Below are 26,150 nucleotides of genomic sequence, written 5' to 3'. Positions count from 1 at the left end.
CCCTATCTAGCATCACTAGATCTCTCTCTATTATGAGCCCTTCCATTCTTTTTCCTACAATGGACGTAAGGCTAACATGTCTGTAATTCCCCATGTCCCTTCGACTACCCTTTTTGAAACTTGGGACCACTGATGCCACCCTCCAGTCCCCTGGAACTTCACCCGTTCTCCACGAGGTCTCAAAAATGGAGGCCAGCGGGCGTGAGAGAACCTCTGCCAACTCTCTAAGTATTCTCAGGTGTAACCCGTCAGGGCCTGGCGCCTTTGTAATGTCCAATGCCCTGAGAAGCCCCTCGACTTCAAGGGGGGGGTGACTCTAATCTGTTCCCCTAAGTCCCCAGCCTCATCTAATCTCCTATGCGGATATCCCCCGTCCTGCTTTGGGGAGAACACAGAGGCAAAATAGTCATTTAGCATCTGTGCCTGTTCCCTCATATCAGTCACTGGATCTCCTTCCTCCTTATTTAGTGGTCCCACCACTTGTCTCCCCTTCCTCTTCCAATTTACATGCTGAAAGAAGCCCTTTTTGTTGCTCTTGATATTCTTGGCAAGTCTCAGCTCGTAATCAGCCTTAGCCTTGCGAAGAATCCTTCTGCAACGGGCCTCCTTCTCCCGGTATACCCTTTTGTCTATTTGCCCCAGTACCCATTTCCTACGGAGGTTCCTCTTTCATCTAATTCCTCTAACCACCTCCTTTCACATCCATGGTGGCACTCTCCTCCGCCTCCCCACCTTACTGACTAGAGGTATCGTCAAGGCTTGCGCCTCCAAAACCTCCAAAAGCACTCCCTTTCGAGTGCCATCCACCCCTCCTCAACTCGCTTACCTTCCAGTAACCTATCCCAGGAGACTTTCCCCAGTCTGGCCTTCAGTTGGCCAAAGTTGGCCCTCTTGAAGTGCCAGCTTCTAGTGCTCGACCTGCTACATGTCCCCAGTCCCCTGATCTCAAAGCAAAGGATGGAGTGATCACTCACATCCAGAGCTCCCCTAATCTGTACTTCATCTATCAGCTCCTCTCTATTGGTCAAGACCAAGTCAAGGATGTTTCCCCCCTCGTCGCCTCTCGGACTCTCTGTGTGAAAAACCCTCCCTCTATAGCTTCTAGGAAGCGACGTGACCTGGCGGTCACCCCCGAGTGAGTCTCCCAACTAATATCCGGGAGATTGAAATCTCCCACAATTACTGTGTCTCTCCCCTGAGGTATCCTTAGAATCTGGCCTGTCAGGACATCATCCAGGGTCTCAAGTTGACCTGGAGGGCGATAACATACCCCCACTGTCAGGTCTCTTTCCCTGTCAAAACCCCTAAGTTTCACCCAGACTGCCTCTACCGAATCCCCATCTGTGCTGCATTCTATCTCACTGCATCCTATCCCTTCCCTGACGTATAAAGCCACGCCCCCACCTCTCTTTCCCTTCCTGTCCTTTCTAAAAAGGTGATACCCTTCTATGTTCACATTCCAGACTTGCCTTTCATCCCACCAAGTTTCTGTGATTCCCACCAGATCATACCCTCCTATTCCCAGGAGAGCTTCAAGCTCTTCCTGCTTATTACCCATGCTCCTAGCATTGGTGTACATGCACCTCAACTCCTTCCCATCGCTTCCTTTTCTTGGAGTTCCCAGCCTCCTCCTTCCTCCCATCCTCCCTGATACCTGGCCCCTCTCTGTAGAAGTCCTGTCAGTCCCTGCAGTACCTCCAAAACCCTGCTCCCAGAGCCCTCTGCCCACACTTGTCCAGTGCAGTCATGTTACTGGGGGGCCTGAACCCCACCCCCCCGGCTCAGTTTAAAGTCTTCTGGACGAAGCTCACTAGAGCATCTCCAAAGGACTTTTTCCCATCCTCGTGAGGTGTAACCCGTCCCTTGTCAGAAGTCCATTGGCAAGAAACCGAGTGCCGTCGTCAAGGAACCCGAAGCGTTCCTTCTGGTACCACACCCTAAGCCAGTTGTTCAACTCGGAGACCCTTCCTGGCCCAAATCCCCAGACCGGTAAGATCGATGAGAAGGCCACTTGGACCTTTAGCTCCCTGAGTTTCTTCCGCAAGGCCTCGAAGTCCCTGGTGATCCCAACCACACCCTGCCTGCCACGTCGTTTATGCCCACATGGATCACCAGGAGCAGCTGGTGACCCCCCGGAGTCAACAAGACGCTCCACTCTGTCCTTCACATGCCGGACGCGTGCACCTGGCAGGCAGCAAACCTCCCTTCTCTCCAGGTTGGGGCGGCACACCGCCGCCTCAGTACCCCTCAGCAGGGAGTCCCCAACAACAATCACCCGCCGCTGTGTCTTCCTGGTGGTGGTGGGCGGCCGTGCCCTGGCCCTCGCCTCTCCTGCAGCGGCCCCCTTGCCACCTGTCATCCCAGGCTGGGGGTCCTGCTGGTCCCCTGAGGCCTCATCAGCCCCAGCCTCCCCAAGTGGAGAGAACCTGTTTCCCAGCTCCAGATTGGTGCCAGGAAGAGGAGGAGGCCGTGCTGGCTTCCTTCTCCTGTGGGTGACATACCTCCATGTCTCCACAGCTGCTCCTCCCCTGGCCTCTCCCTCAACCCTCTGTACAAAGGGGGGCTGCTCTTCTAGCAGGGTCACCATCTTGCACCGAGGGCAAGTGCAACCCTGCCTCTCCTGGGGGAGAAGGGTGAACATGTCGCAGCCGTCGCAGCGGACAGCAACACCCATGATTCCCGCCAAGGCCATCTCCTGGTCTGCCATCGGTATCCCTTCCGAGACCTTCCCTTGGTCCCCTGCCTTGTTTGTCCTGCAGTTCCTCTCACTTGCCCAGTTCTCCCAGACAAAAACCCACTCGCACACACACACAAGGATAAAATAAACTTAAATTTAAATTGGAGGAAAAACAAAGCAAAGCACAGCACAAGAACAAACAAACAAACAAAGCAAGCTCTGTGTCCCAGGGAAGGGAGTCCCCGGACAGCCCAGGCTGCAGCTAAGGGACGCAGTCAAAGGACGATGCCAAGAGACCAGAGCCAAAAGGGCTGGCAGTGGCTGAGTGCAGCCTTATCTGTCCCTCAGGCCAGTGGCCCCGTGCTTCCTCCTGGCCACTCTAGCCTCTCAGGCCCCGCCCCCTTCCTCTCCGCTGCTCCTGGCCCTCTGCTCCCCTGCCCAGCTCCTACCTTGCCTTCGCTAGTCCCCTGGCCACTCAGCACTCTCTCCCAGCCCGTGCCTCTGCTGCTCTGCTACTCTGCCAAGAGGCCAGAGCCAACATAGAAAATACAACCAAGTATTACATGGAACTGCCACAACAAGATTTTTATATAATTTTCTTTGGCCTCTTCTCCATGGTATGTACCAAAAGAAAGGCATTTCATTGGGGGAAAAAACCCCATTCTGTCTCTGTGCCTTCAGAAGGGGAGTTTGTGAATAAGTAAATTCATATTTTCTTCCTTTTAACTCTTCCTTTTCTTTGAACTCCTCAGCCCACTGGGCTTGACGCTCTCTTAGACTTTGTCTTGATTTTATCCCTTCAGATTTCCTGCTCTTTCTATGTTTGCAAGTTTAACAGAGCCCTTCCTGCTATGGATTCTCTTCCAGTGCCATCTTTCCCCATATGCTTCTTCCAAATCTTTCATAGCCTATGTGGGTTTGAGTGGGCTTGTACAGAAAGAATCCCTCTTATTTTCAGGGACGGAGCAGTGAAGTCATTTGTCCCAAAGCAAACCTTCGTAATATATTTAAATGTTTCAGTAACAAGTCATTGTAAATCTTACCTTTAGCTTTCAGTTCTGATAAAAGACTTCCTGGACCTTCATGTCCAATAAGATGACCAAGATAATGGCCAGGGTTTGATTTATAGTACTTCTGAAGATCTGGTATTGGAAATGTGACATAAAGATTTCTAATGTCCTTAATAGGTACCACTTGGTAAAGTTGCTGTAATATTAAAAAAGTTAAGTATTATTTATCTTCAATCCAACATTTTGCCTATATAGTGTTTCACTACCCACATATACCCAGAAATACTTCATTACACATACAGCTTAACATAATATTAATGTTGTTTGAAAGCATTTCCTATCAGAACAATTATTACAATTGCATGAAATAACTGGTTATGCCAGTACATAACAACTTCCACCCATATATTTCACATACACCATACTGATTATTTAATTAATTTATTTACTTTCTATACCATCCAACAGCTGATGCTCTCTGGGCAGTTCGCAACAGCACATTAAAAATAACAATACAAGATCCAGTATATTAAAACATCATAAAAAGTTTACAAGTTTTAAAACCAAATTTAAAAATTATTAATATATACAAATAGAAAATAAAAACTTACAAGTCTCCATTTTTATATAATGGTGCTATCACAAGGTTTGAAACCTACCTGGAGATGTTCTTCCTGGAAAGGATGTTCAGGGAATATTGGTAATGGAACATTTTTGTTCTCTACTTCAGAGAAAAGCTTCACTATTAAATTGGTCAGCTCATCCAGAGATTCTGTACAGGACAGGGCAGGACACGGAGTTACTCAAGGCCAAGAGGTTCTGTCTTTTCCTTCACTACTCCTTAAAAAGCAAACCCTAATTTATCAGAGCTTTAAGAATAATCACATACCTTAAAAATGGAACGTCTTTTTAGACATACTTCAAAACACAAATTATATGTCTAGAATTAAACCAGCCAGGAAATGCCAGCCACTAAAGTCCTGCTCAGTCATGCTTAGGATTTCTAGAAAATTTATTAATCAGCAATATTTATATACCAATTCTCCTTCGAACATATCTCACATAATACATGTATATCTTGCATATGTTCAAATATTAATAAAATCATATTTATACAAAATCTCATATTTTCAGTGTTCCAATGTCTGCATCATATGCCAAGTCTTTCACTTCCAGAACAAACCTGGAGACTCTCACTCTCTCCAGCTTAAAATCACCTTATCAAGTCACAGGCAGAAATATAAGTGCTGGAATAGATACACAAACTGCCATGCTCACATATATATTCCTCCTGTATTTCTATACGCTGGTTTAGTCAACTGGGGTTCTGAATGACTTTAGCCAGAATTTGTAGCAAGCTTACCTAACAATGAACCATGGTAATAGAGATAAGAGATTTTGAATGGGGGGGGGGGGGGGTACAGCACATTATTTTGTAGCCCATTCCTGATCCGTAAGGCATAAAGTTCAACGATAAGGCTTCTGCATGTACAGAATACTACCTACACTGCTTTGACTGTCAGTCTTAATATTTTAATGTTTTTAATTTTGTATTTTATCTTGATTTATTTATAACAGCCTTCCCCAACCTAGTGCCTGCTAGACACGTTTGGACTGCAACATCCAGAATTCCCAGTCAATGGCCCTGCTGTATGGGAATTCTGGGAGTTATAGTTCAAATGCCTCTGAAAGTCACCTGGTTCTGGAAGGTTGATGTATAAGGTATGAGTTCCATTTATGACTCAAACTTTGTTTTCATATTTGAGAATACAGCTTACTTTACAGAATAAAATGCAGTACTATTCCATACAAAATGTCAATTAAAATTTTTACTTAAAGGTGTGCCTATAAACTGACAGTCTTACCTCGTCCAAGGACACAGACAGCCATTAAATTTGATGAATAAAAAGTAGAGTGAAACTTCAATAGTTCTTGTCTTACATCTATTCCTTCTTGGTTTGGTCTAGTTTCCAAAGTGAATTTGTTTCCTATAATACAAGAATAAAATATAAGCTGTCTCACAAAATAGTCATGAAATAGAAGGGCAGCAAGACCAGCTCTACTATTAACCATCTGTGATGGTTCTCAGAGAGCCTATGGGCTATTCAGTGGCAATACAAATGTAATAAATATTAGACAAAGTGAGGTGGCGTTAACAGAAAGCAGATACTGAGGCACAAGGAGTGCTTTTGGCCTACCCTCCACTTTCGAAAATATTCTGCTATCCTTAGGTATAGCTGAGAACACTATGCCATCATCACAAGTGTTAAAGTAAAATGCAACCACCAATCTACTTGGCTTTTATACAAGGTAGATGCCATACTATCCTTCACCTCAGACAGCAGAATGATTTGGGTTGGCCCTGGCACTCTGTTGCCTAAACTTCTTTGGCTTCTTTGCAAAAGGAAAGAAGGGATATAAATGTAATGCAATAACAACAGTTTCACTTTGCCAATTCCTGTTACTAAGTGCACTTTGTTCCCTTTGACAGCTGAACCTTAGCAGGGATTCTTCAACCAGACAAGACCCTACTTATTAAATAGATGTGTGCTTCCACACCTTTGAAAAGAATGCTCCCACACCCCATAAGACATTTCCACACATTTTTTCTGTGGTGAAGAAAAAAGGTGGTGAACCAGCAACAGTTGCTGCAAAGGCAAAGTAACACTTGAGTGGTAGGACTGGCAGCATGGACAAGATCACAAAGAATGGCAAGGGATTTTTCAGAGAATCATAGAATAGTACAGTTGGAAGGGGCCAGAAGACCAACCCCTGTTCAGTGCTGATATTGCTGGTTGGCTTGCTAGCCACTCCCACAATGGTTTTTTTTTCTGGGTTTAGACAATGTGACAACCCTTCATGGGTTGAATAACAGTGCAAGCCATGTGTTGTCAAGGTGGCTTTTTTCCCAAAATAAGTCACACTGAGGGAAGTCGTCTAAGTTCAGATGACAACAACCCACTGTGGCTAGTTACCTACGGGGTTACTGAGGCGTGTGAGCCCAGTCAATATGAAGATGCACAGAACATCAATACAACTATGTTATTTATATAATTTGGATTATGCCTATCACCTAATGGATTACTCCCACAGATTACATTCTCATATTCACAGGCATGTCTAGTAGATATATGGGCTTATGTAGAAAGCAGATTTGGGAATGATTTTGCAGCCATAGAAGCTGAGGATGGAAAGAGTTGGATAGATGTCCTACAGTGGTCTCTACATTCGTTGTCAATTAGAAACTGGCAAACTAAGAAAGAAATAAACAAGAAGGAATCATCCACCTAACTCAGTCTAAGAATTCCTGGTTCATCAGAAATACTCAAAATTAGCCATTACTATGAATGCTTTCTCCCTTAGCTTCAAAGAAGACTTCTTGGTTTTTAAGCCAGTCTTCCTATGGTGCTTGTATGGCAAAACTGTGTTTGAAATTCTCCCTATCAACCAGAATCAAGCTATTGTTTGCAACCCTGTTTTGCCATATTTTTAAAAATATCACCTAATGTTGAGCGTTCAAGTTTTATGACTACAGCCAGGCCAAGCTTTATGGTTTGTTTTTTTTATAATGTTTAAAACAGATCCAAGTAGAATTGAGTCTTGTTACAATTAGTGCTGACAATTCTTTGTTATTTTCTCATATTGAAAAAGAAACATCAAAGCTTGAATGTCTATTTCCAACATGCTGACTCAAATGCTACTTCAATGCAGAGTAAAATTAAAACACAGCATTCTGACCTGACAAAATATAGTAACAAAAGCCAGCTTAAAGCAAGAAACCATGAAATCAGTGAGTTGGAGATAATGTACTAAAATAATAAAAATGGAATTGGGCAGAACTATCAACTCAATTTACCAATAAGCAAATCCAAATAAGAAAAATCATTAAGGATAAATAAAAACAGTCTTATTAAACTGTTTATGAATGTAGAACATTCTACCAACACTTCCATTATGAATAACCACTGTAGCACCCATACCTGCTGCTGTATTTTTTAAAATCCAACTTTTAGTTCTTATTTCTGAGAACTTTATTGTGAAAATAAAGATACCTGTCCAAATAAGATAGCTGACAGGTAACAACCATTATTTCATAAGTTTCTAATGCTCACATAAGTGGTTTAAAAATACACCTGAATTGTTTTTGCTTTGATCCTTACTCCAGTAATTTGGCTACCACCATTTAAAACATGGATAGTTCCGTAGGGAGTACAGTTGTTCCGTGGGGAGGTGGGTAGAGACCTGTTCTCCCCTGCAGAGGAGGGCAGGACATGCTCCAATGGAGTGAAGCTCCGGGAGCCAAGGTTCCATTTGGATGCCAGGAAGCACTTCCTGACAGTCAGGACCCCGAGGGTGTGGAATGGGCTTCCACGAGAGGTCATTGAGGCCCCATCGGTGCGGGTGTTCAAGGATAGACTGGACGTCCACATGGTGGGCATGTCGTGAGCAGAGCTGGCTGGAGCCGGGGGTCAGACTAGATGGCCCGGGAGACCCCTTCTGACTTGCTCTGTTTCTATGTTACTAGAGTATGTCTGACCTGAATTCAAGGTCCCAGCCTCGACCTCTAAAGTTTTAACAATTTGGACTCTAGAGAATTTGCTCTCTTTTGAACTTCCCTGAAATTACCAGGCTTGGTTTCTACAGGATCCACTCAGTTACTGCTCCAGAGCTCTGTAACATTGTGCTGCAGCCTATCAACTGGGGTCACTCTCCTTTGAAGCTACATTGTGAACAAAAAGTTACCCTCCTTAGCTTGCTTTTCAGAATTAACCACCATACAGACTCTCTGCTATTAATAACGCTGTGTCAGCGATTGTTTTTACAGGGTTTGGTCTTCTTTTGTTATGAAAGTGTATTATGCAATGCTTTGAAAGTATTTGCTTTCACTGAACAGGCAATTTGTAAAATAAACAAATGCAGCTGGTCACAAGGTTGCTATCATTCTCTTTAGCACCAGCTTTAAGGGTTATTAGGCTCTATTTCAATATTACTACATGCTTTTCACACTCATCAGCTTAAGGAACAAATAAGGCAACTTTTATTATAATATAACCCAACCTTTTCTAAAAGCTTAAGGCTACAGGCCTTCACTCAGATTTACATTGGAATAAGTCCCACTGAACTCAATTGGGCTTACTTCCTGTAAATGTGTATAGGATTCCACTGAAACTTTTAAGAGGTACTTAAACATTTCTATTATCAAGCACACTGCCAAAAACATGTTTCTGACATCAGTAATTACCTACACTTTTGTTCCACCTTATTTAGAAACAAAAATTTGGCCTTAATCATAGCCTTTAATCATGCTTATTATCAAAGTGTGGTGTAGTGGTTAAGAGCGTGGGACTGGGACTCAGGCGATCTGGGTTCGAGTCCCCACTCGGCCATGGAGCCAACTGGGTGACTTTGGGCCAGTCACAGACTCTCAGCCCAACCTACCTCACAGGGTTGTTGTTGTGGGGATAAGATGGAGGAGGAGAATGATGTAAGCTGCCTTGAGCCCTTTGTAGGAAAAAGGCAGATATAAATCGAAAAAAAAAAAAAAGTAGCTTTATTTACCTGAATTGCTTAACTTGTACTAACAAAATAATTATGCAGTGAATGTTATTACTGAGTAGTTTAAAATACATTCCAACCACTGTATAACTTGTCCACAGTGATTTGCACAGATGTATCACATGCTCAGTTACTTTGAAAAATGAATCACAGTAATGATGAAAAATGTAAAGCCTGCATCGCCTTATACATGTGCTGTTTTATTTTTAACATGCTCTTTTTCTTACACAGAACAATTGGATCAATCTGTGTAGAGATAGTCCCACCCAAAGTAGAACATAATTGGTTTAATAGAAAATTACATTGTTCCACACCTGTTCCAAACTTGCTGAAAGGATGATTAGGATTTCCAGTAGCCTTCTCAAGCTGAAATAGTCTCCAAGCATCATTCATTAAATTCTTTTCATGCTCAGAATCAACAGCATTCACTTCTCTATCTTTGCAGCTTTCATCAAACAGAGGACACAAGAAAAACTGGGCAAACCTGCAGTGACAGTAAAGTTTGATATTTTCCAAATGAATGTACTAATATATAACTACATTTACAAAAAACTGAAAATATTAAATTCATTTTAAATGCTATCATACTTTTTCACCAGGTCAGGTTGGGTTTTGCCCACCAGGTCTTAGTTTTTGGTCTTTGAGTCTGTGGACAGATGTTCATATTTTTATACAATGTATTTGCCTGGAGTCCTAGTGCTGGGATGTATCATGGAGCCTCACTGCTGGAAATCTACAAGTGGCTGTTGCATTTCAGTTTGTTATACTGAGAGGAGACTATTATCAACTGCATCACACAATTTTGGCATAAGCTAGTTACTATTAGAGCCTTACTTAATACTTCGGACAGAACTATTTTTTTGCTGAAATCTGTTATGAATTAGCTACTACAATCCTTTGAATCATCCCAAAATCAGATCTAATGATAGTTTGTGCAATAACTTATTAATAAATCCTCCTTGGACTTGGTCATGATACAAAAGGATATCATGGATAGTACTTGCAGATAAAAGTACTATTTCTTGAATGACTTCCCACTACTGTTCAGTAACTACATTTTATCTTATCTTCTCCATTCCTCACCTGAGCTTTAGCACATTAAAAATATTCACCATAAACCAGGAAGTCCTTAACTGCTCATCTTTTCTATTGCTCATGAGATTCTATGACATGTACAAAATATTTACCATGTGTCAGGAAAAACATACATTCAGAAGACACTTTATGTATTGAAACTGCCCTCAAAAAATGAATCCTATCCCAGGTGAAACTACTGGAATGACTCCCACCTCATTTTAAATTCCTTTATCTGGTGCAAAATAGATCTTTCCTAATTAGGATTTGGTTGCTTGACCATGCAAGTTCATAAGAACTCATCTTCCATGTGCCAAATTGCTTGCTCACATAACAACGAAGTAAATTGTGTATAAATGGGAGACAGACCATGAAAAAAAAGTAAGGGATTTCCTACCTTCCAAGCCAGCTATGGATAAACAGTGGTCCTGTTCCTTGTGAACTCTGTCCAGAACCCTCATCCTAAAACATTTTTTTCCTTGAGCCTCCCACAAATGTACTTCCATTAACACTAAAAAAAATCTAGAGATGTCTTTGCTAAACAATGTCTTTGCTAAACAAATTAATAAAGAAAACCCTTTTTCTTTATTTGAAAATAAAGTTCAGAGTTGAACTCCTAATTACAATTTCAAGAAATTGTTCAAAACCCACTAAATAGGCTTAACAAAGCTAAAAGGAAGTGAATTCATCAAAATATGCATCACTGAATATATCTCATTTCACCAAATACAAAATTACAACCTGAAGCGAACCATTTGAAGGATCAGTTGATAAATGTGTAAATTATGTTAAGAGTGAATGTAGGATGCATTTATGGTATGAGAGTATAACTTATGATTCCTATGTAACACTTTTATAACTATGCAAGGTAACAATAAAACTTGAAATAAGACCTATGAGAGCACATCATACTCCCGACGAGTGGCTTCTCACTTTTAGTAGAAGTATTCATTCCATAAAGTCTTTCATTTAAGTGATAATATACCCAAGATGTTAAGGGGTTGGTTGGTTGTCAGCATTTACATTCACTTTCATTTCATTATTATGAAAAATAAAAAATAATAAACATTTACTGGATTCACACTGTTATTGTGGCCTGTATCTCTCAAATAAGCCATGATGAGATGCTGCATCCGTGGGTATCAAATTGCCTATTCATGCCCAAGCCTCAGTTTGTTGTATCATGACAATGTGTTGAAAGTGGCTTGTCAGAATGGTTAATAATTAATAGCTAATAGTTAATATTCATGGGTATTTGTCCATCACACCAAGAACCCACCCTTGCTAGGTTTGTACAATGTAAGCTGCAGGTCCAACCCAAATATTCAGACTGGCTGCCTGCAGATGTGTGACTCACACAACTGCAGAGTGGTTAATAAGTAGGCTTGTTAAATATTCATGCATATCAGACAGATTTGCATGATTACCCTTACAAGTATGATTTCTAATGCTGTATGAAGCTACCAGGGTTCCTCATTTGGGTGGGTAACACACTACCCTACCACCCTACTACAGCTTATGGGTTCTGAGAGGTTTGTTATGTAATTATGTAAATCCAGAGAGTATGCAACCAGCACTATGGCTTGTTAACCACTCTGTAACTGTGTTAACCAACCCACTACGAAGAAATCTTACTGGATGGTAGGGCTTTAATGTTAATAGTATTCATTGAAGTTGACAAATATACTTAATGATTAATAAATATATTTACCTGTCCAGGGCACCTTCCAAATGTTCATGTGACACATCAAAGTAATAGTTGGTGTTCTCTCCACTGGTAAAAGCATTTGAACTGCCTGCATGTTCACTGAGAAACTGGCTATATTCATTTTCTTTTGGATACTTCTCAGTTCCCAAAAACAGCATATGTTCACAAAAATGACTTAACCCAGCAATATTTGGAGGATCAGATAAAGACCCTTAAAGAAAAAAAAATGGAACAAGTCACCCTACAACAAAGTGCATATTTGTATTTATTTGTTTACTACATTTTTATACTACCCAGTCCATGATACTGTTTCATTACAGCAGATACAACTGGATTAAATGCAATGTATTAAAAATTTAGTTTAAAAACTGGAGGTATAAAGCAATCAAAACAAGATGATATATGCAAAATTCTATTATTTGCTGCTTTTACACCAAGACAAAATTCATCATGGTTTGGATGAACATAATTAACAACTTTGAACAAAGATGCATGGAACATCTATGTAGAAATTAAGAAATTTTCCAAATTTGTATCCACTGCAACATGCAGATACATTATCTTTGACCTATCTAGATATGACAAACATTTTCAAGAAGTTTGCTGCCCCTAATCTGATATTCTAATTCTCAATACTTCAGTATTACACTATATTCTCCAGTGAATATTGTAAGCATACATCTAGAAAGGTGGGAACAGATAAAATTATTTGCATACTGTTCTTTCTTAAAAGCTGAAGGCTTCCTAAGACCATAAATAGCCACAAAGGAACTTACATTGCTACTTCCATTTCAAATTTAAGTACCAGTAGTCCCCAGGTTACAAATGTCTGGGTTACCAACAACTCATACTTACAAATGCATGGGGTGCCATAAACCTTATATGAATATCTCCAGCAAAAAGCCATGAATATCTCTAGGGAACTATGTGACGTGTTTGGCAACACATCATCAGTGGCCATGTAGATCCCTAGAGACAATCATGGAAGCCTAATTCCTTAGACCAAATTTTTTTCACCTTCTCCAATGAGCTCTTGAACACCTCAGTCAACACATTTGGCCCTTCTTCCACATAGCTCCATAAAGAATGGAATTGGAAGCTCAACAAATGCTCAGCCAATTCTGCTCCTGTACACAGACCCATTAAGATAAATTCACCATGGATTAAAGCATTTTGAATTATCCATTATTTTGAACAAGCAGGCTATATTGTCCTAGCAGCCCATTATCACAAAACTTTGGAAAATAATGAGGGACTGGTAAGTTACCTAAAGAACCAAGTAATTTTCTATTGGGCTTGCATTAAAATTAAGTACAGACAGACAATGAAGTTCAAACATACTTTAAGCCAGGCATTAGAGGCAAGTTACAACATTTTTTCTATGGTATACAGCTGCAAACATACATACCAATTCTCTTTTTTTTTCTCTCTTCGGTACCTGTAGCTACTTTATTATTATTGTATTATTATTGTTATTACACTGCTGTATTGAGATGTTCTTAGTGAATATGAATATAGAAGTGTTTTTAAGTGTTTATATGCATAACATTTGGCAAAACATTTTAATGTTTTGGCAAATGTTTGGCAACATTTGGCAAATGTTTTGGTAAAAACATTTGGCTTACTTATGTGATCAGACTAGCGTACAAATTTGACTTAAGGATAGTCTCAGCAACAGAATTTTTCCATAACCTGGACTCTATCTGTACTAACACCAGCCTGACTAACCTGACTAAAACTACAATCCTACGTACACTTTTCTGAAAGCATTTTCAGTGGGACTTTATTCTGGGTAGACATATATAGTATTTCACTGAAAATATACAGAAAAATCAGTTTGTTGAATACTGCTTAGAAGCATTACATCTACACATTTTTAATATAAATGAGAGATGTCTGCAATTCTGCATATTCCAGTCCATTGGTCTTAATGTCCCATCTTCAATCCTGTCCACCATAAAGCATATATGTCTGGTTAGTTTACCTCTGATAGTAAACTAAAATTTTATGACCCATATGCAGAAAAGACATTAGTGAATCTTCCAAACTAGCAAGCAATCTTAGGAGTACATCCTAAGGCTTATACAGATGACTGTATAACCTTTTGGAAAGTCTTGGTTCTGGGTTAATTTACAACATCAAAGAAAGTTAACCACATATAAGATGGTGATTAAATACCTATATGTACGTCAAGTGCTGCTGAAGACTTGTCTGTAGTGGGGTCACTGATAAGCATTGCCTTGATGCCATTTGCCAGTTCTAGCCCACGATATTCTCGTTTATCTTCAGGTGATTTGATAATATCATTTAAAACTCTTTTTATAGCAGGATTATCCATTTTTTGCATTCCTTGCTGTAGCCTTAAAAAAAAGACAGACAAAATTAAGTTCACATCAAATCAAATAGTTAAGAGAGCAATGGGGACATTCATACATTGCTAACTTCTATTAAAATGTTCACACCTATAAGATCCAGATCTGGAACACACTGTTCAGCACAATAAAGGCATATTGCTTACCTATAAATGTCATTCTCCGAGTGCTCATCTGTGCATTTACACATATGGGCTTTTGCACCAGTGTGGAGCCTAAACTGCGAAAAGCTGCTAAAGCTTAGTTTTCAAGTAGAGGGTGGAAGCCCCTCCCCTTTCTGTTTCCAAGAGACCATGGGAAGGGGTCTTGCCTGTCCCCTTGGTTCCTATGGAGACTACCAAGAGTCTTGTGACCAAGAGGAAGGAGAGGGATTGCCCTCCCCCACTTCCAGGCCCTGAATGTCTGCAGGTAGATGAAGAAAGGACCTGTTGCTCACTAAGGATGACAGCAAGTGAAGTCAGAAGGGGGGTTCGGTGAATGCACAAATGACCACTTTAAAAATGCAGTCACATGTAAGCAACCTGCCTTTCTTCTTCATGGTCTCTGTGCATCACACATATGGGCAACTGGCTAGCTTACCTCACAGGGGATGGTGGGAGCTGTCATTATTGGAGGACAGATGAAAGGACAACCCTGCCATGTGTGCAGTCTGCTTTCGCTTGAATGTCCATTCAATAGTGCTTGATGAAGGTTGAGGGGTCAACCACGTGACAACTGTGCAGATGTCCCAGAGAAGGAGAGCAGTGGAAGTGGCTAAGGCTCAAGTGAAGTGGTCCCTGGGTCACAAGGTGAACCGGAGGCCAGCAACTTCATAGGCCAGGCTGATGGTGCCATGGATCTTCACAAAATGCATGGCTGTGGTATGCGCACACCCATGGCTCCAGGAAATCCATGTCTTCCTCTGCCTTGACAACTGGCTGCTGGTGGCCCTGACCGAGACCAAGTTGTACCAGGCCAAAAAATTCATAATGGTTTCCTTGCCAAGCATCCTACCACTACTGCAGCTGGGAGACTTGATCACCTCACTTGACCTAAAGGATGCCTACTTCTGTATTACAGTACATCAGAACTATGGACACTTCCTTAGCTTTCTGACTGGGGAGATCTTCCAATTCTCTGTCCTCCCATGGTGTCTGGGTGGCCATGGTGACTGTGTAGTTGCAGACATGTAGACCAAGGGCCAAGGCAGTGTAGATCCGCTGTGCGAAGCTGTTGGGCAGCGTCCTTCCTGAGCCCGTACTGGATGGCAGAGTCAGTGAATAATTCTGGGGGACGTGGGCAGTGTCGGTAGCTTGGAATGTACAAGGTTCTCAGTCCCTTGACTTGGTGAATGGCTCCTCCAGGGGCTCCAGGGTGACCAGTGGACTCCAGGGACCCACCAGTGGGAGTGGCCAGCCTGACAAGGCCTTTGCAGTGTTTGTGTTTTGGTGCAGTGAAACCCACCATCTTTGTTGCATGTTCTGCAGCCCTCTTGGTGGTATGGGAGCCCACGGGATGCCTCCCTCACGGTTTCACTGGGAGGGCCCTCAGCGCAGATGTGGAGGGATGATCAACTGCACCCCTTGAAGAGTCAGACACCTGAAGTGTCTATTTGCACAGGATGGCCTTTAGGCAAAAGGCCCATAGCTTGTGGGTATGCTTGGTGAAGGCCTGGCATATGATACAGTCCTCCATCATGGGCCCCTTGCCAAGGCAGAAGAGGCACAGGTCATACCCATCAGAGGGGTCATTCTGGGAACAGGAAGGGGAGGGACTCCTACCATCTGCTTAGCTTTAGAAGTTTTTTTCAGTTTAGGCTGGTGTGAAAACCTGTGTGTAATGCACAGAGACCATGAAATCAAGAGACTTAAGCAAGCCTAATGATACATCGCTCTAAAAACAATGAAGTCAAAAAGAAAATAAAGTCAAAAATAAGTTTAAAAAACTGCAAACAATAAAATCAACCATAATGTTTCAAAATACAACTGAACTTAAAAAGGTCACTGTGGATTCAGTTTATTAATATCTAATCATTATTAGATTTACAAAACCAAGCTTCCACCAAAGATCTTTTAGATATAACACTAAAACTGATTACTTTTATTGATAATATTGGTAGTACAGTCAGCCCTCCACATCCATGGTGGTTGGGGCATAGGACCCCCACAAAAATGGAAAAATGTGAATATTTTTACTCCCCCCACCACAAACATAGAAACATAGAAACAGAGCGAGTCAGAAAGGGCCTCCCGGGCCATCTAGTCTGACCTCCGGCATCAGCCGGCTCTGCTCACGACATGCCCACCATGTGGACGTCCAGCCTATCCTTGAACACCTGCACCGATGGGGCCTCAATGACCTCTTGTGGAAGCCCATTCCACACCCTCGGGGTCCTGACAAACCTTAACTCTTAATACTCTTGACCATACATGTACTAGATTGTTTCTCCCTCTCACTCGCAGACCCTGATCTGGTCCAGCAGGGCTCCTTTTCTCCATTTATGACATTCTCATGTTCTTATTCCCTGCCCCACACCTCTTGTTCACCAGTGCCTCCTCTTTGCACCAGAAAAATGCCAGAGAGATTTCCCTCTCCAAATGGGCAGGACAGGTAGGCATGCTTTGGACACCCTCCTTTTCTCCCCTTTTGCTTCCTCTCTCTCTATAGTAATGATGATTTACTGCAGTAGGCCACAAAACTAAAACAAAAAAATCCAGTTTAATTATTGAAAGCAAGCTCGCAAAAAATCAAATCCACAAAGGTCAAGGTTCAACTTTATAATGAAAATATTTTTTCAAAAACTATACTTTTTTATTAAAATCAAATGTAATAAAGTAACATCGGTACCTCCTTAATTATTTAAATAAAAGCCATAGTAAAGCCCAGTTTATAGCATCCTATTGGCATGGTAAATCTGGACTACAGCTATAGACCATCATGGATTGCTTTACAATTCACCATATGGAATGCTGAAGAGTCACAATGAGTTAAGCAAGTACGTTTAAAAGTTCATAGGTTTAAAATTATGCTCCAGAGGCAAGTCCGAAAATAGTTTACTTCAGAGCCTGTACTTGTGTGAATTAATTCAAGTACATAAAAACACTGAAGTGAATCATGCTTGCTATACCTTTACCTGGAACTCAAAACATATCATAATAGAGTTTCCTATAATTCTGTTTACTCCATCCTTTTCCTAGATCCAGACAGAAGCAAATACACAAAGTGCCATGCACAGGATAAATTCAACAAACACTGACCCAGTTCATTTTATCAACAGTTGCAGTGTATATAGGCATAATTTGCTTATTCAGTTCCTGGTGACAGGTTGTTATGTCATGTACACCTGCATAGCAGGGGTTCTGAAAGGGTTTTAACTCATGTGTTAACCCATAGTCTGTTGTTTAACCTTTGCACAACTCCCACTGCCCAAGTTTATATGACATGACCTATAATTTGTTGTTTAACCTCACACAACTGCCACTGCTTAGATTCATACAGAACAACAAGCTCAGAACAACTTTCTGAATACTCAGAAGGGTTGCCTGCCCCCACCATAGCCTACATCAGCTTAAATAAATCAGGGTGGCCTGCTTACCATGCAAACTGGCCCACTGACAGCACCTTGTTCAGCAATGCCTTGCACACAGACTCTTGTTCCTTGGTTTTCATGCATTAAATAATTTTAAAAGTATAATTTCTGAAAGCATGCCTTATCCAGTCTTCAGTGTTAAAAATACTTTTAAACTACAACACACTTGTCTTACTTTTTGCTAGACCATTCTAGCTTCCTTCACTCAAGTGTCTTGTACTTTAATTTGCAAAGTGCTGGATTATTGTTCCCTGTGCCCATCAACTTCTTGGCAGTGGGAACCCCAGGCTAAAACACTTGAGAAATGCAAAGCATATCAGCTATTTGAAGCAGAACAGCATCATATCTTGACTGTTCTAAATAATACAATTAAAGAACAACATCACTACACTTGTCACTGTTAATGTCATGAAATTAACAACTAAAGGACTAAATAAAGAAATAGCAAGACAAATAACAGTATAACAGTTTGGGAACAGTACTGTTCAGTCAAAAATAATAGGTAACAGATGGATAAGCAAAAATAAGGCCAAGAGTCAGCAAAAACCAAGAAATACTGTACTCCATTTGTGTGTTTGCATTGTTACATTTAAGCCAAAATCAAATGTTACATATTTAAACTAGACAGGTTCCATATTTCCACACCCCCGTTTTTGGGATTGTTTGGGTGCAATGTGATAAATGTTAGTCTGTACATACTATGGTGCCCAAGGTCTAAGGTCCCAGGTCCATGTTATCTGAAGGAGTGCCTTTCTCCATATGTACCAGCCCAATCACTGTGATCTTTGTCTGAAGCCCTCCTCTGCATTCCTCCCCTTAACAAAGTGTGTGTGGGGGGGGGGGGGGGGGGGGGAGGGACTGCAAGGAAAAGGGTTTTTTCAATCATAGTGCCAACCCTTTGGAATTCAATCCCACTGGAGGTTCAGTTAGTACCCACCACTTCTCTCTTTTAGGCACCAACTAAAGACATTTTTGTTCCACTACTATTTTGACAGTTGAATTATTGATTTTTAATGGTGGTTTTAAGATTTTATATTTTTAAATGCTGCTGCCTTATGATTTTATTAATTTTATGTTAGATATTGATTAATCATTTTAATTGGTGTACAGATGCTCTAATAGGATGTTTATTTCATTTATTGTTGTCATCTTTTTGTTTTACTCAGTTTTGAAGTTTTACTTATGGATTTTTTATTGTTATTGGTTTATTGTGAATTGAGGATTTTGTTGTCCTGTACATTTTATTATCTTGTGAGCCACCCAAAGAGCCTATGACCAATGGGGTGGCACAGAAATTGAAATTAATAAATAATAAACAAACAAAAAATGGATTTCACAGTCATTTCCCATTCAGTTGTAACACAGATCAGCTATATAGAACTAGTTCACATTTTAATTGTTAAATGCCTATACATAAAAAGCCATTAATCTAACTTGTATAAACATTTCTCCATTCTCCAATCAAATCTCATATTGGCCATGTACTGAAACCCATCTAACAACATTTTTGAAGTCCCCACTCCTAACCCATCTGCTAAGCATTTTACATTGCTATTTTATGTCACCTAGTATGATAGCTATAGTACAAGGTAGTCAAGCACAATTAAGAAGTTAGGCTGCTGTGTTGTTAAAGGACTGCAATGATAAGACTGAAAACAAAAATGCTCAAGGATAAGTTAAAAAAATAACCAGAAAATGGGGATAGTCCCCTCCAAGAATATAACTAACAGAAAACATAGTGATCAAGGAGGGGATGGGGGAGTATCTAGTGCAGACAGTGATCACTCTTTGATTGTACAGGTCGTACATTGGGATTCAGACTGGAAATCCCACCAAACGGTCAATAGGCTTCCTAAATGCAAAGAGGTATCTAAAATCTGGTGTTTTGTAACACTGAATAATTTTGAAATTTATGCTGAGGTATGTCTGGTAAATATGTATTTCTGGGTTTGTTTCAGGTTATTTTACATCCAGCTAATATAAAAGGACAAAAATGGGTTATTTTTCAGCACAGGACATGGTGTGTTCATATATTAACCGAAGTATGGCATTTCATAGTTAGACTGAGGCACCTGTGGATACAGCTGACAAGAGTGGAAGGTTCTCCAGAAACTTGTAAAGCCTGTAGGTTTCCTAAACGTAACTTACAAAGAAGCATTGGGTGTCCTGGCCAAATCCTGGAATGGATAACTGAATAGGAATACTGAAACAATTATTCACTGGTACACTGTTGCCTAGTCTCAAAAAATCTGATCTCACTGGGTTACAGAGGCCTTGTGGGAAATAAAATATGCATGAGCACAAGTAGCAAAAACCTCATCCTGAACCCAACTAAGAATTATCAAGAGCTCCTTCACAGCCTTATGCAACAGTAGCAGTTTCTTTACCACCAATGCACCTAGCTGAGATGTTCTGTATTTGAACACCTCTATCAAGAATTAAATAAGGGTTTCTGGAGGATGGGGCAGCAATACCACTCTACAACTATTTTGCAACATCTTTAGCTGACAAAAGGTGCAGTCCTAGCAGTATGTTCATGTTCTTGGAAGCTTATGGGAATTCAATGAAGTTCCGGAGGCATGGGTGAGGTCTTCCTGTTTCAGTCTTCCTCTCCAAAACTTCACCACAATGCCTTCCTGCTCTGAATTTTTGCTAGATAGCATTGAGAGTGAGCCAGCCTTTTTTTTCATTGCAGGTTGTGCAGTGGGAATCATCAAGTTCTGAAATGAAGGAAGAGGAGGAGGAGCAGGGGCAAGTGGGGCCTGAACTCTTTGAAACTTTTTCAAGGTTGCTTAGTGAAGTTTCTCACACTGAGAAACTGAATATGAAAGTCAATCTATTTTGGGAAAGATGCAGGTTTTTCAGGTGGTGAGAGGGGACAGATGCCCAGTCCTTGATCCAGTGAGGTGGTGTTGGGAAAGATGAGTTGTTGCTCAGTTGAAAGGCTAGATGGTGAGATTCCATCCAACAGCAAGAGCCCACCTAAGGAAGGAGCCTACAGCCTTACTAAAAGGGAGGAACCACAGGGAAGTTTCCAGTTTGGATTCAACTTTTTACATGAGCAGAAGCTTCTCCTTCAAGCTTTGATAAAAGGCTATTAAACCACATTTCAAAGGATTGCCTTGAGGATTGTCTGTGTTGTTTTAAAGCTCGAAATCCTGTTTTTATTCATAACTTCCTAATCCATGAGGTAACATTAAGCCTAACTTTAACTAATGATGATGGAGATTGGACCTGGTGGTGAAGAGTCAGGGTTTGATTGTGCTGCTGGAGGGAAGGGGGTTATCACTAGAGTCGCTTTCTTGAAGTAGGTCTCAAGGGTTGATTGCACAATGATTCTCTTTTTCTTATCACAAATGCCCTTGCAGCAGCTGAGGGCCTGGTTACAAGGGCAAATGCTAAAGGTGAACTAGATCTGTTCGCATGCCCATACTACAGATGGGAAAATGATGCTGAATTGAGAGCAGAGGGGGGAAACTTGTATTTTTCTCTCTATAAGACGCACTTTTTTCCCCCTCAAAAGTAAGGGGAAATGTCTGTGCGTCTTATAGAGCAAATGTGTGTGTGCCCGACGCCCGGGATGCTGCCGGCCCGCCTGCACCACGTGGCATCACCTGGCCAGCATGCACTCGGTGTGCGCTGCTCCACCCCCACCCCCCGGCGCAGGTGAGAGCTGTGCCACTCAGGGGGAGCGGTGCAGAGGAGGAGGAGCCGTGGGCTTTAACCCGCCAGCCGCATGGAGAGACGGACTGCTCACCCCCACTGCCTGGGAAGACCTGCCCCGGAGGAGGAGGAGCCACGGGCTTTAACCCGCCGGCCGCACGGAGAGACGGACTGCTCACCCCCACTGCCTGGGAAGACCTGCCGCCGCCACCCGGAAGACCACCGCCGGCACACCGCCGGCCCGGCTGCACCACACTTGGCTGGCACGCGCTCAGCGCACCCTGCTCCGCCCCCCTCCTCCGGCGCAGGTGAGAGCTGTTAATCATGGGTCGGTGTGTGTTTTCAAATGGCAACCCGTCTTTTAATGAAGCCCATGGGGAAGTGATGGGGAATGTGCCTGTGATTATCAGGAAGCTTTCCATGGATCCCTCCTCTAAAAACTAGGTGCGTCTTATGGTCAGGTGCGTCTTATAGAGCAAAAAATACGGTAGAACCAGAGTAGAATTTGGCAGGCTTAATCCCTTCTGAAGTAGCCAACAAGCCTGCAAACATTACCCAATTCTGTAAAAAGAAAGAAACTTCTGGTTATTTTTCTCTGTTTTGTTTTGGGTTCGGTTTTGTTTGGAACTCAGAAATACATTCAAGATAAACAAACAAAAAGAACAACATAAAATACTTTAAAATGCTCAAAATGCTTCATATTCATGATATTATAATTTATGCAAGAATGAATGTGAATTAACTTAACTCTGCAAGACACTGATCTGAACAAACGTTCTAAACTGTTTTAAGAACTATTTCTTTTGTTTTTTTACAATACTCCATACCTACATATATAAATGCAGATTCTCTCTCTTCACTACCTGTAGTTACCTTATTATTACTGTATTATCATCATTATACCAATGCTGTACTGTGTTTAAGATGTTTTAGTGAATATGGAAGTGTTTCTTAAGTGTTAGAAGGGTAGAAGGGTAAAATATATACATAGTAGGGTAAAATATATACATATACAGTATACCCCCGTGAAGTCACGGTTCAGCGTTCACGGCCTCAGTCTTTTGTGGAACTTTTCTCCAAGTGAGTCCAAGCCGATCTCCTTGCCAGTAAGCTGGTGACTTGCCGTGCAGCGGTTTACTCACAAGGAGATCGTTTCCTCTGAGTTTGGACTTGCTTGGAGAAAACGATCTCTGCGCGTGCCCGCCACTGCCCCTGCCTTGCCACGCGCGTGCGCCTGGCCCGGCCCGCACCTCCCGCTCGCACCGCCTTGGTGGCCCGCGCCCATCGCCAGCACCAAATTTGTGGTTTTTCACAATTCATGGGTGCTTTAGGAATGTAAGCCCCACGAATTTCGTGGGACTACTGTACTAACATCCGGTTTAGTGTCACTTAGTCATGTGATCTGACTTACATACAAATTCAACATTCTCAGGAATGGAACTCATCTGTAACCTGGGGAATACCTGTGTAGGGGGAAGGCTTTGGCTCTTTTTGGTGCCCTTTGCTCTCCTTGGCAGGAAGCATGGCAGAGCCTCTCCTGCCTGCTGCCTCTGCTCTATACCCACATGTTTCCAGGGAGAATGACAGCACCAGCCTGGGGGCCAATCATGCCAAGACTGTGAATTGTAATCTTGATAAATTCAAATAACAGCACAGCTTTGTTTAAATAAATTGTGGTTGAAGTAAAAGACTTCAATGCATGACTGAGAGAAGTACAGATGGCCGTAAGATATGATGACATTCTGGATAATGATGGAGGATTGAAACTGAATCAAGAAATACAAGAACAAGGATTTAATATTTCTTGGTGGCATAAGGTGCAGATACAATCAAGATATGCTAAAGACTAAAGAATGTGGGGCTTTTATAAAGATTTAACAGTATTTGATCAGGTGATGCTTAAATCAGATGAGAAAATGATTAAAAGACTATATAATTTCTTACTAGATAGGAGAATGGAAGATGAACGGGTTAAGGACACTATGATAACTTTGGGCACAAAACTTTGGATATAATATTGAATTAGAAAAATGGCAAAAGCTGTGGGAGAGAAATATTAAGGTAACATTAGCAACTTCGTATAAAGAAAAGCTGTATAAAATGTTTTATATATGGTATCTGTTGCCAAATGGATTAGCTGTTTCCAAATATGTTAAATGGATGTTGGAAATGTAAACATAAATTGGGTACTTTCTATCATATGCGGTGGACTTGTGATGTGAAAAGGTATTGGATTAAAATACATAAATGGCTTGACAAAATGTTACAAAAATCCTTAGCTTTTAAACCTGAAGTTTTCTTATTTTATTTATTTATTTATTTAAAACATTTCTATGCCGCCCCATTCACCGAAGCCTCGGGGCGGCTCACAACATAAATTAAAATATAATACATTAAAAATATAAAACAAATTAACAATATAAAATAAGTCGCCCTGGCCAGATAAAATAAGCAAATAATATTAACAATTAAAATGACGTTTAAATAAAAAGGTCTTCACCTGGCGCTGAAAAACAAATAACGACGGCGCCAGGCGGACCTCTCTGGAGAGCGCATTCCATAGATTGGGCGCCACCGCAGAGAAAGCCCTCCTCCGAGTACCTACCCTCCTAATTTCTTTCACGGAGGGTTCCTGGAGAAGGGCCTCTCCCGCAGATCTCAAGGGGCGGGCAGGCGTATATGGATGTAAGCGCTCCTTCAGGTAACCAGGGCCCAAGCTGTTTAGGGCTTTATAGGTCATCACCAACACCTTGAATTGGGCCCGGACTTCAATGGGAAGCCAGTGAAGCTGACGGAGGACTGGAGTCATGTGAACATAACGCCCAGTCCTCGTCAGCAGCCTGGGAGCTCTATTTTGAACCAACTGAAGTATCCGGACCGTCTTCAAGGGTAGCCCCACGTAGAGCGTGTTACAGAAGTCAAGGCGGGAAGTCACCAGCGCGTGTGTCACTGTCGCCAGGCAGTCGTACTCCAGGTAGGGGCGCAGCTGATGGATCAGCTGAAGCTGAAGGAAGGCACTCCTCGCTACTGCTGTCACCTGAGCTTCCAATGAAAGCTCTGGGTCAAGGAGCACTACCAGGCTGCGGACCTTGTCCCTAAAAGGGAGTGCAACCCCATTCAGGACTAAGTTCAATTCACCCTCTCCGAAGCCCGATCCGCCAACCAACAGGACCTCCGTCTTGTCTGGATTGAGCTTCAGTTTATTGGCCCTCATCCAACCCATTACCTCGGCCGGACACTGGTTCAGCACAGCCACTGCCTCACCTGGATTGGTGGAAAACGAGAGGTAGAGCTGGGTATCATCAGCGTACTGATGATTCCGCAGCCCACACCTCCTGATGACCTCTCCCAGCGGTTTCATGTAGATGTTAAACAGCAAAGGGGACAAAATGGACCCCTGCGGTACTCTATGGCATAGCTGCCATGGTGCAGAGCCATAGTCTCACAGCACCACCTTCTGGAATCGGCCATTAAGATAGGAGTGGAACCACTGCAAAGCAGTGCCTCCGACTCCCAATCCCGCTAGCCTATCCAGAAGGATACCATGGTCGATGGTATCAAAAGCCGCTGAGAGGTCCAGGAGAACCAATAGGGACGCACTCCCCCTGTCCTCCCTGCACAGGTCATCGTACAGGGCGACCAAGGCAGATTCAGTACTGTACCCGGGTCTGAAGCCAGACTGAAATGGGTCCAAATAATCAGTTTCATCCAAGAGAGCTTGGAGTTGTCCTGCCACCACCCGCTCTAACACCTTGCCCAGAAATGGGATGTTGGCCACTGGTCTATAATTAGTGGCCATCTCTGGATCCAGTGACGCTTTCTTCAGGACCGGTCAGACTACCGCCTCCTTTAAAGGGGCAGGCACCCGACCCCCCCTCAGAGAAGCGTTAACCACTTCCAAGATCCAGATCCCAATCCCGTGCTTGGAATTATTTATTAACCAAGACGGGCAAGGGTCCAATAGGCAAGTGGTGGGACGTACTCATCCAAGTACCTTGTCCACATCATCAGGCCGCAATAACTGAAATTCATCCATTAATTTTGGACCAGACGGCAGCATTGGTGTCTCCCCAGAAACCTCTGATTCACTAGTGGAGTCTAGCTTGTGACGAATCTGAGCGATTTTCTCCCTAAAATGCATGGCAAAGTCGTCACAGCGGGCCTTTGAGGGTGGAACCAGATCTTTCTTAGGACCTGGACAAACCAGGCCTTGCACCACTCGAAAAAGCTCCGCCGAACGGCATTTTGAGGAGGCAATGGAAATGGAAAAGAAACTCTTTTTCGCCGCCCTCACTGCCACAGCATAGGCCCGATAATGGGCTCTCAAGTGTGTTCGGTCAGATTCATCCCGTGATCTCCTCCACCTACGCTCTAGCCGTCTCCCAACCTGCTTCATCGCCCGCAATTCAGGTGTATACCAAGGGGAAGAGTGGGCTCTGCCTGGTGGGAGAGGGCGCTTAGGAGCGATCGTGTCCACAGCCCTGGTCATCTCCCCGTTCCACAGTTCGACCAGAGCCTCGAC

The 26,150-nt window shown here is 42.4% G+C and overlaps 1 protein-coding gene across 8 annotated transcripts in view; it reads right to left on the bottom strand.

The window, feature by feature from the left end:
• The window catches only part of IDE (insulin degrading enzyme), a 105,439-nt gene that overhangs the window by 55,030 nt on the left and 24,259 nt on the right, over positions 1-26,150 (bottom strand). For all 8 annotated transcript variants that reach the window (XM_044420678.1, XM_044420676.1, XM_044420679.1 and 5 more), the window contains 6 exons: positions 14,204-14,385; positions 12,029-12,236; positions 9,558-9,727; positions 5,553-5,675; positions 4,347-4,459; positions 3,721-3,883 (listed from right to left, as the gene is read on the bottom strand). In XM_044420678.1, coding sequence (XP_044276613.1) covers positions 3,721-3,883; positions 4,347-4,459; positions 5,553-5,675; positions 9,558-9,727; positions 12,029-12,236; positions 14,204-14,372 — 946 coding nt within the window. In that variant the 5' untranslated portion in view covers positions 14,373-14,385. The remainder of the gene's footprint in view (positions 1-3,720; positions 3,884-4,346; positions 4,460-5,552; positions 5,676-9,557; positions 9,728-12,028; positions 12,237-14,203; positions 14,386-26,150) is intronic.

This window comes from Varanus komodoensis, unplaced genomic scaffold, assembly GCF_004798865.1.
Source record: "Varanus komodoensis strain SLA01 unplaced genomic scaffold, ASM479886v1 scaffold11, whole genome shotgun sequence".
NCBI classification, from domain to species: Eukaryota; Metazoa; Chordata; class Lepidosauria; order Squamata; family Varanidae; genus Varanus; species Varanus komodoensis.
Note: the sequence above shows the minus strand (reverse complement) of the source record. Positions and strands in the feature narration are given on the sequence as shown.